This window comes from Gallinula chloropus (assembly GCF_964237585.1).
Source record: "Gallinula chloropus genome assembly, chromosome: 1".
NCBI lineage: Eukaryota > Metazoa > Chordata > Aves > Gruiformes > Rallidae > Gallinula > Gallinula chloropus.
The window spans coordinates 12,017,491-12,031,134 of NC_140085.1; the positions used below are offsets into that span (position 1 = coordinate 12,017,491).

A 13,644-nucleotide genomic window follows, 5' to 3' on the forward strand; every position below is an offset into this window, starting at 1 on the left:
ATACCCGTAGAAAATTCCAATGGAGAGGAATTAATTTGGGTGTTGTATGAAGATCCCCCTGGGACCAGAGTAGGTAGGACAGCCAGGTCACAGCATGTGGATTTGCAGCTCACCATTTACTTTGTGCAAATGCCACCATAGACACTTAGGGGATGCTTCAAGGGGACAACTGATAAAACCTGGCAGCACTACAGCCAAAGGGGCAGACCAGCTCCTGCAGCCCCTGGTACCTGATCCACATGCCTCCCCTTTCCCTTGTGCTGGTAGTCATTCATCGGGGAGCTGCTTCTGCCTGAGGGACTGGAGGAAGATTCTTTCTTTCTTTTATTTTTTTTTTTTTTTTTATTTTACTGGGTTACCTTTCTACTAGTAAGCAAGTTGGCCCCATGGCGTGGGTAGGTGAAGAATCAGTTGAGAACCAGAGTTTAAAGAAGGGAAGCAGCAGAACAAAAGAGGAGACGGAGGAAGGGAGCAAGACAATTACTTTCAGTGGCATTCAGGCATTTTTTTAAAATAATGTTTCTCCTACAAAGGAGGTGTGTATGATTCTGTCACATACTTAAAGAGTACAAATGATGGGTTAAAGCACAAGAAAATCTTGAGGTCTGTCTTTATTTATGTCTTCATTTACAAAACTAGTATACACATACCAGCAAGACCTTGGGTTTTGGCTGGCTGATCACTGGTGAAGCCAGCCTTGATACTATTTCTCTCTACAGCTGGTCACTTGCATATTCCCCTAGTAACACTGCCATATTTGGTGATATTATGAAAGATAAAGTAATTGGGGGAACTACTAGTTCACATCTGATAGTATGAAACACTTCTCAACTCCCTGGTCAACCTAAATCAGCTCTAGTATCTTATGCAATAGTTAACTATCGTTAAGAAAAGTAGCTGTACAATGTGTAATTGCAGTACAGCCAAGTTCATCTTATGATCTAACTGTGCAAGACTGAGTGAAATCAATGGGAACTTTAACCCCTTTTGTTTCTGACACAATTGTTCCCCTACTTATGGTGGGTCAACTGGCAATGCATAAATTCAAGAAATGCTGGGCAGTCAGTAATGGAAGGTTGTTGTATTTTGTTCCTTTGTGCTAAATCATTCCTGATGGAGAAATACAAAATGTGAGACAAAGTGCTGTCTTCCCATGACATCGTGTCCCATTTTGCAGCTAAAAGTACAAATAGCTATTTATTGCTCTTTAAGTATTGGAACAGGCTGCTCAGGGAAGTGGTGGAGTGACCATCCCTGGAAGTATTTAAAAGACGTGTTGATGTGGTCCTTAGGGACATAGTTTAGTGGTGGACTTGGCAGTGTAGGTTAATGTTTGGACTTGATCTCAAGGGTCGTTTCCAACCAAAACTAATATTAGGATTCTATGATTCTAAATGATATTATTAGCTTATTAGCCTTTCTGTTCAGGCTTTGTTGGATCAAAACTTTAAGTCTTTTTTCCATTCCTTGATCATAAAATATTATGGAAGCCAATCAAGTTTATCATTGATAATGCTGGAATACATGTGAGTAGATCATTTATGTTTTGCTGAGAACCAGCAGTTGCTTTAGCTTCATTAGTTTAGATAAAGAATTCACATATGAATGTCCCAATCAGCCTTTTAAATTAGAAGTGTTTCCTATGCCTCCAGTAGCTGAGGAGCTATAATCTGGCCAATTGCAGATAACAGATAGGTAGAGAGACAGATGGCTAAACATAATAATAGCTAAAATTGATAGCTTTATTTCTAAAAATAGCAGAGACTAACCTTGAGGACTCTACAGAAAGAGTGCAGCACTGAGGTATTGTGGCAAATCATAGATGGTTCTGCATTATCAATTAATCAGGAATTTGATATATTAAGTAAGATGTGGCTTCCGTTAATGTCCCGAGCTGACATGCTCAGGTAGAAAGCAAAAATCCTTAGAGAAACAGCAATAAAGATTCTGACAAATGAATCAGTTACCAATAGGGTTGAGTGGTTAGACCTGGCTGAAAAAAAAAAATTATCAGCTGAGAAAAACACACATTCTATCATAAAGTTATGATGATTGATGGGAATTTTGCCTAAATAACTAATATTGCTTTAAGGGAGGGAAATACAAAAAGTAGTAATGGAGCCATGCCAAAATATCTCCTTTCTAAGAGATCAGATACAAGCTTTCTTATCTGTTGTTTAAAATTCACCTTTCCTTTTGTTTATTTTTTTTTCATGCTATATATCTAATAATACTGATAATAGACATGATAATGTGCAACCAAAATGCTCACAGTCAGTTGAAATGTGCATTTAATAGTCTCAAACAAAATATATTTTGAAAAAACCTTTAATGTTTCACTCCTAACTTATCAAGGGCAGTTTTCTTAACCCCTAAAGTCTTCATGTCAACGCATCTCTTACCTCTGGATAGATTATTTGGGGAAACTTGTATTTTTGCCCTTTGGTACTGAAATCAAATGCACCTTTTAATAGGGAAGTCTCCTTTCCCTGAATACTATAAGATCTGAAATAACTTGATACTAATCTCATTCAGTGCATCCCTACCAAGATGCTGTTGGTGTGTTATTTTGGGTGTGCTTTTCAAGTGACAGTTTCTTTAAAGGGCCTCTGAAAAGATTCAGAAAACATGAAATATTGAAATTCTTTACAGCTGCTGGAGGCAGGAGTAGCAACAGCTTATCCCAAAAAGCTCTGAGATATGGTTAGAGCAGTCTGGGGTTAGAGAAGGTAGCCATGTGTTTTGTGTTGAAGCACAGATGTATGTTATTAAACTGTAACACATGAAGAACTGACATCTTTGGTTGTCCACCATGGTGGAGAACAGGATTGCCAGCTAGGAGATAACAGCCTTTACTCTGAGAGTCTCTGTCAAATTTCTAAGAGCACTTGAGATTGTCTATGTACTTGCATATGTTTTCTCTTTGCTGCAACAACAGTATGCAGCTTTCCAGCAAAATATGTCTAGCAGTGTTTACTCAGGCTTATCTCTCAATAACTGCAGTAAAGGAGAAATGAGGCTGCTAGGGTTTGCTAAGCTGCAGAGATGTGTGCTGAAGGGAAACATGCTTAGGCTTCCACCACTAGCAGAACAGAAGAACGGTAAGAACTATTCATTACACTGATTTTTGAAATGCAAGTTGTCCCTATTTATTGGGAGATAGTAGAAATTCATCTGGATTTGCTTGAGATTAAAGTGATGTTTATGTGATTTGACCAAATCTAGATAACAAGTTAATTTATGAACATTTGGCTTGTTATGGTAAGAAGTGTCCTAAAACTATTAATTCAGGATGAAAAAAAAAATAATCAACATTTGATTCCCTAATCCAGCAATAATATTTTGTAGTAGCATTCATTTCCCCTAGAAATTTAAATTTGGTCTTAACTCCATTGCTGCCAACTTGTGCAAATAAAGAATTTACTCTGAGGTAGGCTAGGCAGAGGAACAACTAGGGGTCATTTTTCGAGCTTTGGACTGTGCAGAATTTCATATATAATTTTGCTTGTAATGGTGATATCTGAAATAGTGGGTTTTTTCCCCTTTCATTAAAAATACAGCATTTTGACATTTGTTTTCACCCAGTGGGTGAGGACCTAAATTCAAGCTTTGACTCATAAGAGTCCAAACAGAATTATAAATGCTTACAGGCCATATCTGAGAGAACATCTGAGAGAACCCTGTCCTAGAGTCTCTATTCTTGAGAAATTCTAAATAAAATTGTCACTGAAACTGATCTGTTTCTACCAAACATTTCCTTAAATAAATAATAAAAAAAGAAATTTCCAAAAGTGCAGGATTTTAGGGGAAAAAGAAGTGTATTTTCAGTATGCTCTGTTCAGCAGACTTGTGTTCTTTACAGTCAGTTCTGTATTTATCTAAAATATAATTATAATGAATAACAAACATTTTTCTTACTAGCCCTTTTATCAACACAAGTAAATCAGAAATAGTTAAATTCAAGTCCCTCTTGAGCATTTGCTGAATTGATCCCATATTTTGGCTGTTGTACCTTGGCATATCTTCTCTGAAAAGGAATTGCCTTAAGTCTCACTGAAACCTCAGCATGCATAATAGAATGAAAATAATCTAGTATGGCCTGTACTTAGAAAAAAAAATGAAGTGTGCATTTGCTTAAATAAATATAGCTTCTACAAATTTACTTTTTTATGTTTTATAAGAATACTGGTAAAGATTTTCCTCTTTATATATCAAACAAGCTGCCTTGAAATAGGTACAAGTATCTGAAACATGATCACAATGCAGAAAATAATAAAGAGGTTGAGGGAAAAATTACTCTAATACTTTACCACTAAGAACTCATGCAGGCATGGTTTAACATGTAGACATTTGCAAACCATGCTGGGTAACTGGTTCATTATTATAAGTAAACAGATGAACACATAACATTGCCAATACCTGTAATTTACTTTGAAAATACTTAATGGCCTAAGACAACACTCTGGATTAACTCACAGTAAATATTTAATGTAAGGAGATACATAGATTTAAAATTATGTACTTTCTAGAAAACCTGCTACTTCTTCAATATGTCAATCCATTAAATTGTTTTGCAAAGATAGAAAGTATGATTCTTTTTGTAAAATATTGCAAGGTGGGTGAGACATTATTTAATCAGAATTATTTTTATTCTCTATAAATCTGAAAATCTCATGAGTATGCAATAAGAATTGGAGAATTTCTCCACGGTTAGGTTTTCACCAAGTGTGCTGACAAAATTGAAGAGTCACAGAGAAGCCATTTTTTCTAACTTTTATAAAAAGGTGATGCTAGAATCTAAGCAGGAGCTCAACAGAGAGTTGAACGTTTACTGAGAGTTCATGTATTCACCTCCTCAACTGACTTCAATAGCTGTTGAGTTCAGGGCCATTTTCCAAAAGAGCCTTTGAAAAAGTATCACCAAGTTCTCCAGATTCTTAAGTGCGACAGCAGATCATTAGGAGGACTAACCACCAGACAAAGACTTCAAGATTTCTAGATGATTAACTGTAGGACAACCCACCATGACTACAGTGACCTCAAGGAGATTTCATGTCTCCATGTTGGACACCTCATGGCTTTCACAGTCTTTCACTCCAGATTACTCCATGATTTAGAAACTCAGTTATATGCCCTTTTCACCAAAGATTTAACAAATTAACCTTTATTTTTTCTTTAAAGTCAAACCAGGTTATAAAAACATAAAATAATATAAAAAAAAACCCAAATCAAAACCCAGAAAATTAATTGTGGCTTCCAGGTCTATGAGTCTCTACTGCAATTACTTCATTTCTTGTACCCTATAATCAAGAAGATGCATATGCATGATCAGATCCTGCAGGTTTGTGGAACACATTGAGTTGGATCACATAGCCACAGAATGTAAACTGAATTCATGAAGGTGAATTCATTTTGCATCAGAAGTTTGACTGGATTATTTCCAGTAGGTAAAAATAAGTGCATGGAGTGAGTGCCAAAATAAGAACAAAATGCAGAAAAATAAACAAGTGGATCATTACCAGGAAAAAAATTAAAGAAGCCATAAACAATCATAATTAAAATATAAATAGAAAATGCTTAATTCTAAATTATATTACTGAAAACACATCTTGAAAACCGTATTTTGGATCCTCATGTGAAGCACGAAAGAAAATAAGCAAATAAACATGGCAATATAGAAATATATTAAAAAATATTGCTTCAACATCTATCTCCAGGGAATTTTTGATTACACATATTACAAAACCTAGGTTTAATTTTAAAAAAAAAAGCAGAAAGCTTGCAGAAACACTACATAAAATAAAGACTATTTAATAACCACAAACCATATAAACTGAGGAAAAATATTGTACCTTTTTAATTGCTTTGCCTATAAGGTTATCTCCAACTGGTATCAGAATTCCTCCAAAGATAGCCAGCACAGCACCGATGATGGCCCCAGTGAGGAGCCCACAGTTTCTGTTACAGCCCATTCTTCTTTGTCAGGATCCAGGCAAAGTAAAAAAAAACTTGCTGTAAAGACTTGACGTTTACTTCTCACTTCTTGGTCCCAACAGACTCACTGATCTCCTCGAGAGAAGCTGCTAATATAAGGAGAGAGTGAACAAAAATCACATTCCAAAGCTCAAAGTGCAAAGTGCAGGAGGTGAAGCAGGTAGGAAGATAACATGTCAAAACCAAACAGATAGTGGCAGCCAGTGCCAAAAAAAAAAAAAAAAAGTGCATGAGCTTTTTTGTTCATTTTGCTAACGAGCTATTTGCTCGTTTGCTTTTTACATATCATTATTGTTTTAAATTGCAATTCTTTAAAAGGCATTTTCTTTTTTGGCTCTCTTGCATTAGGGCAAACTGACATTGTCCAGCTGACGCTTTTCCTGAGATAAGCACCTTCTCTAAAATATCTCAGTGACAAGGGAGGAAGCTATAGCCCTTTTGTTCACAGCCTACAGTGCCCATGGCTCCCACTTCAGGCAAAACCAGGAGTTTACACCACTAGTGTGAGCTACTCAGGCTGTTTCTGCATTTTTGTCTGTAAGGAAGTCCTTGAAGTCCATCAGCACCATGGTGGGAATGGCAGCCTCCAGTGGGAGGCACCTACAAGAAGCTTGTTTTTCCATACCTCTGTCAGTCCTCAGTTTGCTGCTGAAGGGATAAAACTTTGTTTCAACAACTTCATGACAAAAGCATGACTGGATTTCCTTTTGGAGCTGCACTCTTCCTACTTTCATCAATCCCAACTGATTTACAGAAGGGTAGACTTCTTAAGGAGAGTTTAGATTTTAATCTTTGAAAGATGTAACACAGTGTTTCAAGTTCTCTGAGTCTCAGGAATAAAAAAAAAAAGTCTGCAGTTACTCATTGGGAAACAACAGTTACTGGTAATATGCACTAACATATCTTAAGGTCTGGCCCATAGCAAAAGGTGTAAAGAAAATCAGAATGATACCAGTGCTGAGATACATGGTAAAAGATAATCTCCCAGTCATCTTTTTTTTTTTTTTTTTTGTATTATTTTATTATTTATTTATGACTGAGACAAAAAACCCCACCTAATTTTCAGTTTATTCTTGCTTAGGAATTAATCACATCCACATAATTTTCAGGTTAGTTATTTGATTTACACCTCCAGCTAACAGAAAAACTGCTGGTTTCAATTTTAGATGCCACTGTCCATACCCATTTTATTCTTACAAAATTTTGTTTGTTAACATGCTGTGGTCATCTTTGAATCAATGTTAAAGCAGATTTTAATTGCGGAGTTAATTACATATTGAACACCAAACACAGTGAGCAAAGGAAAACAGAAAGATGGAATGGAAGAACAATTTGATCTGAATTCACAGTTTACTCATGAGGTTTAAAGGGATAAAGCATCCCAATGGATTTCTGAATAGTATAGGAGGTGTGGGAATAGTATGTTTTATTTTTATAAACACAGCTATAGGGTCCGATTAAAAAAAGGACACATATAGCATGTACTTACATATAAGGTACCACAGTCAGCAGACAAACCAATCTCACCTTTATATTGTGCATGTACCCTAGCCTAGACTGCTCCTTTTATCCATATTGGAAACCCATCTCTTGTCTACACTAGCAGCAGTTTATGGCTCCCTTGCCATTACAATGCCTATTTCTGTATATTTGATCTTGTTTGGTAATTTAACCATTTCTCCTTGGAAGAAGAATGACCAAAAAACTACTCACAGTCAGTCAGTCAGTCCATCTAGCTGCCACCAGGTCATTCCTTGTGGTTCCCATTTCACAACTTGACCCTTTTATTGCTGCACATAAGAGGGACCACGAAAGAAACCAGATTTGGCTAAATTTTTTTACTCTTGCTAGGGACTGAGAAGAGTCTCTTTAAAGAGACCTGGTTTTGTATATCTCCTTTTTCTGCTGGAGGAGGTGCACCTTATCTGAACCCCAGGTTTATTAGCTGCTTCTCTCTTGAACAGCTCTGTTACTCTATGCCTTTGCACAGAACAGCAACAGAAACTCATCAGAGTGGTAAAAATAAGAATAAAATGCATTTTCCCAAACTTTTTATGGAAGTTTTTATGCACTTTTCACAAAGATAACGAAAGGATGACTTGACTGAATTATAAAAACACCAAGTTAGTAAAGTCTCTTTGACATAGTGGGTGGATGAATAATGTGGCTAATGGCCAACTTCAAAGCAAATGCAAATGAGAAATTCATTAGACTGGAGAACTTTTGAGTGAAAGGCACTAGGACCACATCTCATATCTTTGTAACTATGTTCAGAGCAGGATTTTTATTCTGGCAAAGGCAGAACTTTAATATGGCTGGGCAATACATTGGATAAGCAGTGTAGGGATTGTAGCTATTGTAGCAAATCTAAGGAGAAACAGAAATTCACAGTGAAATCAAATGCTGAATAGTACATATTTCAAAATAATTTTTTTTTACAAGTGTGGAAATATCCATTATAGTATTTACAATGGAAACAATATCTTCTATAAGTCTTTAAAGAGTCCTTTTAGGTGTGGCCAGACATTTTTTCTTAGCTTACACACTTAAGATTTTCAAACACAACAGAAATACACCTTCCACTGAAATGTATTTCCTTCCAAGTTTCACTAAGATGTTCCAGTGGATTAGTGTGTGTGTGTGTGTGTGTGTGTGTGTGTGTGTGTGTGTGTGTGTGGTGTGTGTGTGTGTTAGGCAGGCTAGATATCTCTCATGAGAACTAGAGATAAACAGGTAAAAAGCAACTGGCTGCTAATAACTTGTGTCTATTTCAAGCCTTTTAAAACTGCACAATATTCACCCTTCTCCCACCAAACACAATGCAATAGTAGTCTAGACATAACATAATTTAAGCAATTCAAATCATCCATTACACAACTGCAATGAAGAGCACTCACAACTTAACACTCGATTTCACATAGAAATCAACAATCTATTCTAATCTATCACAACAGAATGTAAAATATGAACATTGAAGTAGAATTTTTTTTAATAGGAATGCAGTTATGTCTTGAATTCATATTCAAGGAAAAGCTATTTGCCATAAGTGGAATAGAATGTACCATAACAAATTTAGATACTATGAGACTATAGTATGGTTTAATTTTATATTTGACTACAAGATTAATATTTACCCCATTTGACATTGTTGTGTATTTTTTAATATTGTTTGAAATGTCCTAAATAGAATATTGATAATGGAAATGGTCCATTCAAGTGTCTCAAAAGACAACTTACAAGCAACTGAAAGATGTAAAATGTTATTTAACTTTTTCTTCCCTACTTAACTTTTACTTCTGTAAATGTCAGTTTAAACTAAGCCCATATACAAATGGAAAGATATTATCTGCATTTATTTATTGTTTTCCTCAACTTTAATAGCAAGTTTTAAACATTTTTTGACATGGCAATATGCCAGTTCTTAATGATATTTATTGCTGCAAATGAGAGCAACTACAGTGTGTATAGTGAAAATTAAAATGGGTTTTTAAAATTCCTTTTAAGAGTTTCAACCCCAAAATATGCTGTTTCTTTAAACATAATTCCAGTTTGGCCAAGGTTAGATGGTAGGATAAAAAAATCCATAATTTTTTAAGAGATAAATTTATAGGGAAGTGGTTATTTCTGCTTTAAAAAAAATTACTAAAAAAAATCTTTGATTTGCTTTGAAATTATAGTTTAAAGCTTTTTATCTGTAACAGTAATTGTTATACATATAACTTTTTTTAAAAAAGACACATTTCTTATAAATTCACATTACTCCAGAACTGTAATTTCAAGAATATGAAATATCAAAAAACAGAATGCAATTAGGAAAGCTGAACATAAAATACCACTCCTAACATAGTAATAAATCACGTCACTAATACATGTAAAATTTCACTGTTTCTTGCAAGCAGCTTTGCAAAATTCTGACATTTTATTTTATATTACAAATAAATAATTTCAACATCATTCCATCAACTGATATTAAAAGTATTTCCAAGGAAACCCCTCGGCTTTTAAATGTTGTATCATATAACTCACCTTGAATAAGGGCAACTGACTTTTCAGCTGAATGTACAAGTACTTAGCACATGACTTGCTTCATGTTAGGAGAAGGAAAGCAGTTAAATCTCCCCACCAAGCACATAGCCTCTAAACTCTGACAGAGTGTTTATATATTCCAAGAAACGTCAGTTCCCTCTTTATCTTTTTGCCAGAAGAAAAAGCTAAGTTGTATTGGTGTTGGGAGGTTGGGGTTATTTTTACAGTCTGACTAAAAGCCACTACCTACATCTCGTGGTAATATACTTAGCAGCTGCAATCTTTGTCAAATTTTGATCCAAGTAAGTCAAAGGTCAAGGAGACAAAAGGGTAACTTACTTATTTGGTTCCTGGTCACTTCTCTAATATCCTTCTGCTTTAAAACTGCTCACAATGGCAAGTCATGATGAATGACTTCCTGACAGCTTTAAGATCCAGAATATTTTCAAATATTGTTTGCTACATAGCATGCTATATAAGTAAAGACTTACTACTGCAGTCATTCTCTGTCAAAATACAGGTTAAACACATTTACAGCTTAATCACCATGATAATTTATTTTCAAGCAATAAAAATTAGGAAATGTCAGAATATTGCTTTAGAGGATTTTTTTTTTCCTTAGAGCTTGAATTACATTTCCTCACAAACTTGTAAGGCTCTTCTTCTTTTGCTGCAAGTTCAATGAACTTAACCCCAGGAGCTTTTTTTTTTTTTCTAATGTATCTAAAAAATAGTTGTTTTTACACTGGCATCTGTGTAGACCAAACTATAACTCCAGTACAGTGTCCACTAGTAATTAACAATGATCAGGTTGGCAAGCTTTTGCACAAATTTTATTTAATTTTTTTAATACCTCCTCATCCCAGGTAGATTGAATTAATGGCTTTTAAATATGATTCTTCAGGCAGCAGCAAAGGAAGTGATTTACATACGTCTTATTTCACTACAAGAGACAAAATATTCCTAAAAATAGATTCTTAGGTCCAGACTTTCAGGGTATAGCACTGAAGAGTTTCTAATCCACATGCTTAGTATATGCTGCATGTTTTGAATGATTGTTTACTGTGCTATTTTTGATATTGCCCTGTTTGAAAGATTTTGTGGAAGAAATTAGCTTCTTCCAATCTACTTCCTATAAGTAAATCTAAGGTGGAAGAAGATTAGTAAATTTGAGGGCTTACTTCCTAGTAGTGAAAGCAAGAGTGACAGTGAGCCTGGTCCTGTGAAAGCAATTTGTAGGAAAGTCTTTGTATAAGGCTTGCTGCCAAGGAAAGCTGGTGAACTTGACTAACTCCAACTTCACATCCTTGAAAAGCGGAGCAGTTTTGAAGGAAGTCAAGTGCCAGGTTCAGCTGCAGAAACCAGGATTTGAAGCTAAGAGACGTGTTGTGAAATTTTGGATAGCAGTCATTTCTGTAACTTATAAACAAATCAAACCATAAGTACTTAATGGTCCTCTCTGTTCTCTGGCTTCATATGAGAGTTCCGAGGTTATAAGGGAGAAAATAGAGAGTGATGACAGAAAAAACAAAAAATTCATCAGAGTCCCCAGTGGTGTGAACACAGACACACTATCACACAAGGAGAAATGGTTGGGAAAGACAGTAAAACAGTCACATGCTTGATGAAGACACAGAAAACCACAGAGAGCACAAAAAGACAAATGTGGTTGTTAACTAGAAATGAAACTTCCTGGGATAAACATACTACTGACAAGAAAATGCAGAAATAGTGCCTGTGATTCCTGGCTTTTCTAGGCTTCTCATAATGGGGCCTTTTGGAAATCACTTTATTTGGGTGCTTTCTAAACTCAAAGGAAACAAATGAGAATTACTATCTTTCCACGTGCCCTAAGATTCCTGAACACTCAACAAACCCCTCTTCTGTTTTTTTTTTCACATTAAGATCCTTTTCATCAGGGGATGACATACTTTTATGGTTCATATAATTTGAATTTTGAGGATGCTCACATAAATGTCCCCACATTCCTGTAGGTGTTCGCTGATGTACAGTATAGCACAGGATAATTTGTATTCCTGTCTTTCCACAGTCATGGCACTTGCACGGCTTTTCTTCACATACCTATTATAAAACTTGCAGAAACCTAATCTTAACATTAGTCCTTTTCCAAATGTGGAGATGTTAGCAGATGTTAGCTGAGGTTACCAGCACATGAGGTATTGACCCAAATCAGCCTTAATAATTCACTTCACTTCTATTGCATAAGAGCCTCCCCTAGAGTGGACATGGTCTATCTTCATGTACTGCCTATAATGAACCAGAATGTCCAAATGATAAAAATAATAATTTAGAACTCATATTTATATTCTGAATTATATTATTTTCCAAAAGCCACAGGATAGAACAGTTATATGGCAGGAGTAGTCACCTCACTTTAAAAGAATAAGGTATATAGAGATATTTCAGTTGTTTCAGATTTTCTTTTGATACCTAAGGACCTAAAAGAAAAGAAAGACATATTTTCATAACAATTAATATATATTTTTTTTTAATAAGGTGAAAAGTAGGCATTTGGTCTAAGGAAAACAAATAGGATTCCTCTCCTCTCAGTGGAGAGTTATAAGCATATCCACTGACTCATCCCATTTACCTTAAATGCTCATCTTAGGTAAGGGTGCATGCTATCTTTGGAGCTACTTATTGGACATCTAAGTTTTAGAAGGTTAATGTTAGAACAATTCCATTCAAACTCCCCAAAAAGTCTTTCAATTCCTCCCTTCAGCAGCACACCACAGTGATAACACCAGGAGAGCTACACAATGTTCTCTCACAATAAGTGCAAACAAATTGTGAAGCAAGAAGAAAATGCAATGAGAAAATTTCAAAATATTTACCACCTGAAATTAATGGAGAGTTTGGCCAAAGATTTGCAGACATGGTGTGGCATTTTTTGCCCACCTTGCACTGCAGACTTTTACTGGAGATGTGTTGGCCTTTAAGATTTTCCAGTGTATGCCTTGAGGCATACTCCAACCATTCATATCAAGCAGTCTTCAGTCCCCTTGAAAAAGAACCTCCAAAACATGCATTAATACCTGATTTCCCATCACAAGAACTTGGAAGACTCATTCCAAACTTCCGTGTTCCTCCTTTATTACTCCCAGATGTAGTTTTCCCAGCTCTGTATTAGGACCTAAGGTGCTCTCCCTTGTGATTCTCAATGTGTTCTGACGATATGGAAAACGTCCTAAAATACCATTGGCTCAAGCCAACTTGGCAGCAATACAGTGGAAACAGCATGATATATTTGGCTCCTGACAGTGATGAGTTTCTCTGTCAAACTGTAACTAGGTTCTTTAAGGGGAAAAGGGGTGATGGAAGACCCAGCAGCTGCTTCAATTCATTTTTTTTCCCCTGGAAATATTGATTCTGAGCTCTTCTTTCCTGGTTGTGACATGCATGAACTGCTGCCTTTCTCAGTCCTCAAAATGATGTTTAAATTTTATTTTCAAGTGATTTTAGCAGAGGAATCATGAAGAAAGCACAAGAGACACAAGAGAGACAGGATTAGAGTGGACTTAGATTCTTCCACTTCCATGGGTTCAAATGAGAGTCACTCAGAACATACTTAAGAAGGAACTTCGTAGAACTGAACCCCATTAC

At 35.7% G+C, this 13,644-nt stretch overlaps 1 protein-coding gene across 1 annotated transcript in view; it reads right to left on the bottom strand.

Annotated features, from left to right (window-relative positions):
* Positions 1-13,189, bottom strand: part of CD36 (CD36 molecule (CD36 blood group)) — a 33,546-nt gene extending 20,357 nt beyond the window's left edge. The window contains exons 1-2 of the mRNA XM_084279234.1: positions 13,077-13,189; positions 5,853-6,083 (exon numbers count right to left, since the gene is read on the bottom strand). Of these exons, the coding sequence (XP_084135360.1) occupies positions 5,853-5,972 (120 nt within the window). The 5' untranslated portion in view covers positions 5,973-6,083; positions 13,077-13,189. The remainder of the gene's footprint in view (positions 1-5,852; positions 6,084-13,076) is intronic.
* Positions 13,190-13,644: the final 455 nt, after the last annotated feature.